Here is a 3,002-nt window from a genome sequence, read left to right as displayed (position 1 = left end):
ACAAAAGCCAGGAGGGGCGACAAAAACAAAAAAACCACTTCCTCGTCCAAACGCACCGCAAAACTCCCTTGGCGTGCAGAGCTCTACAGTATAAAAGTTACTAAATTCACCTTTTTAACAGATGAACAAGAATTTTTCACTGAATTCAGTCCCAATTTTTAAGCATTTGTTGTTCGTCGAATCAGGAAACTCCCCTATATTGATTTTCATCCTATATCGATTTCAAATGTGTTATGTAACAATCTCTCTCGTTCAGGCTGCCAAAAAATAAAATTAACCAAAATAAAAATAGCATTTTGTACAAATGACACAATATTTAGGTTAAAGTATTTTAATGAAAAACTATTCTCACTTATGATCATTAATGATTATGTAAGAGACCCAAAATGTGTCAAAAAAATTTAGGTCTAGTGTGAAGAAAAATTATAATCTAGTTCACTTATGATTTGACTTATGTTTACGTCAAAGATATTTTGTAATTTCTAATTCTTGAATTAGAATAAATTTAAAAAAAAAAATGAAATATTTTCTAAGAAATTAAATTCCAAATTTGCAAAAAAAAAAACTAGTTCTTGCGGTGAAAAAGTCATTTCCTGTCCACGGATGCGACTGATATCCACGTCAGAGTTATTTTATCTCATTTTGAATTAGAATGAATGTTTCGGAATGTTTATCAGCTCAGCAATAGAACAAACACGGTTTTAATTGTCAAGGAAAAATTTAAATGTGAAAAAAAAATGCCGAAATTTATCTAGTACTTGTGGCGAAAAATAACTTTTAATTCCACGGATGCGACTGATATTCACCTCAAAGTCAAATGAATTCGAGTAAATGTATTGTTTATTACTGATACATACGAAGCGCACATGACTGCAATGCAAGCAAGAATGCTTGTTTCCCGCCGGAGTTTTTGAAATTTAATGAACAAAAGTTCTGAAACTCGCCGCAGGAGGCACTACCGTGCAGTTCGTTCTCGTTTTAATCGTACACGCCCACTTTTATCAGAAATAAATGCGCTGAATGTTGCCCAAGAAGTCAAAGTTATGTCGAAAATGGCTCAATTTTGAATGGATTGTGTCGCAGAAGCACTTTTGGCAGAACTTACCACTCTCCTAAAAGTGCACTCAAGATAATCGCTGCATCCGACGTCGCATGAAAATTTCTATCCGACGAAAGGAGCGAGACAACCGAAGAGAGCCTCACCCAACAAGATTATTTTATTTTATGGTAAGGCGACGTGATTATTTTTTAGGCTTCTTGATTTATGTATGAAAGAAAACTTATGCGCATTTTATGAGAAAATGGAGCAATTATGTATTTTTTAAAGTTCATTCTACTGTCGTCGATTGATCGAAACACATGCTTCAATTAAATCAAATTGGCACAAATTTGACTGCATTTTATATAGAATAATTTTACATATATTTATTGCCTCTCTTTGATAAAATGTCACGTTCTGAAACTTGAATATGTATGAAACAAATTTAAATTGGAATACTTTGCAAACTATTCCGATACTCCTGGTTTAGAGAGACCATTGCAAATTTTCGAAAAGTTTAATCGTCGCCGCTGTGTTTAAGGTAATGAAAAAAAAATCATCCTTAACTCCACTTACAAAAAACTTATTCGATAAAATTTCAGAATCATGGCCAGCAAGCCTTCAGAAGAGCCTGCCAGTTTGTTTTTGGCCACTTTGGCCGACGTAAACCGCCTCATAAACAACATGGAGAACAAGACTGAGGGCGCCGTGGGCCCATGTTTTGCCAACTTGGCAGAGGAATGGCGCAAGATGCGATTCTCCTACATCTTCAGCCGACCGCACCAAGAGGAGATGCTCGAGTTCACTCCTGTCACCTTTCTGGCCGCCAAGGTCAACCTGCAGCCACCTACGGAAATGGAAAGACGGCCGTACGCCCTCTTGGTCCTCTACGCACTCTACCTCAAACAACCGTGCACTGGAATTTGTCAAGTAAATGAAGGCACAAAATATGTTGAAAGTGAATCTTAATTTTATTATCAATTCCAGATTCGACTGACTCACATCGACTGGAAGCATTTCCTCGACCTTTTCCGTTACTGCGCGGAAAACGACCTCAAAGAGCAGTGCTACATTTTTGAGAAACTGTGGAGATTGAATGCTTTCGACTTTGTCTACAGCCCAATCGATCTTTCCTTTCTGCTCAACAAGAAGAGCTGCTACGAAGATCTGGGAATCGTGGCCAAAGAATCCATAATGGAAGAGGTTGACCCGGCTTTGACCGACTCAAAACGCTTGCTGGATGAAGGTGACCTTGGAAAGGTATAAATGACATTATTTTTTAAAATCTCTGTGTTTCACAATTTTGTTTCCGTTTATAAAAAAACAACAATTTTGCAGGTGACTGAGGCACAGACTGCTTACAATGAGATGGCTAAAAACATCAGTGGCATCGGCCCCAGCAGCATCTCTGAGCAATTGCAAGCGATCCTCAATAGAGTGCCGAAAAAGTGGGCCAAGTACAAGACATTTGTCAACGCCAACCGCAGAATGTGTGTTGACGAAGAGGTGGAGGTTGACGACGAGGAGCGTGGAATTGGCGAGCGACGCAGAAGTTTGATTCTCCGGCCTGTGAGTGGCGAAGATCCAAGCACTGAGAAGGCAATTCCGGAAACTGCCACTAGAGCGAAGGGACGGACTCCATTAGACCCTAAATATTCCTTCATCTACACCCACAATAGCAAAAAGCAAGCAAGATGCATGTCCGAAAAACTAAGAAAACTTACAAAAGAGGGCAGAATGGATTCTTTTGAAGAGCTGGACGACAATGAGATGGAAGTGGGCGCCTCGGAAATTGTGCAAAGTGAGGCTGAAGAACAAATGGAGTGTGATGAACATCGAGAAGTTGAGGATACAAATGAGGAGCAAGTTTTGGAAAAGGCTTTGAGCATGCCAATTGTACAGTGGACAGACAATGAAAATGATTGAAATTCAAACTAAAAAATAAAACAAAAATATTTTGCTA

The 3,002-nt window shown here is 38.7% G+C and overlaps 1 protein-coding gene across 1 annotated transcript; it reads left to right on the top strand.

Annotated features, from left to right (window-relative positions):
* The first annotated feature begins 1,010 nt into the window (after nt 1-1,010).
* Nucleotides 1,011-2,985, top strand: LOC132195552 (uncharacterized). Its single transcript, XM_059617630.1, has 4 exons — nt 1,011-1,227; nt 1,642-1,969; nt 2,027-2,299; nt 2,378-2,985. The coding sequence occupies exons 2-4, from the start codon at nt 1,646-1,648 to the stop codon at nt 2,963-2,965; spliced, it is 1,185 nt and encodes a 394-aa protein (XP_059473613.1). The 5' UTR covers nt 1,011-1,227; nt 1,642-1,645; the 3' UTR covers nt 2,966-2,985.
* Nucleotides 2,986-3,002: the final 17 nt, after the last annotated feature.

Source organism: Neocloeon triangulifer, unplaced genomic scaffold, assembly GCF_031216515.1.
Source record: "Neocloeon triangulifer isolate White Clay Creek 2 clone unplaced genomic scaffold, ASM3121651v1 ptg000009l, whole genome shotgun sequence".
In the NCBI taxonomy this organism is placed as follows: Eukaryota; Metazoa; Arthropoda; class Insecta; order Ephemeroptera; family Baetidae; genus Neocloeon; species Neocloeon triangulifer.
This window is presented reverse-complemented; position numbering and strand designations above follow the sequence as displayed.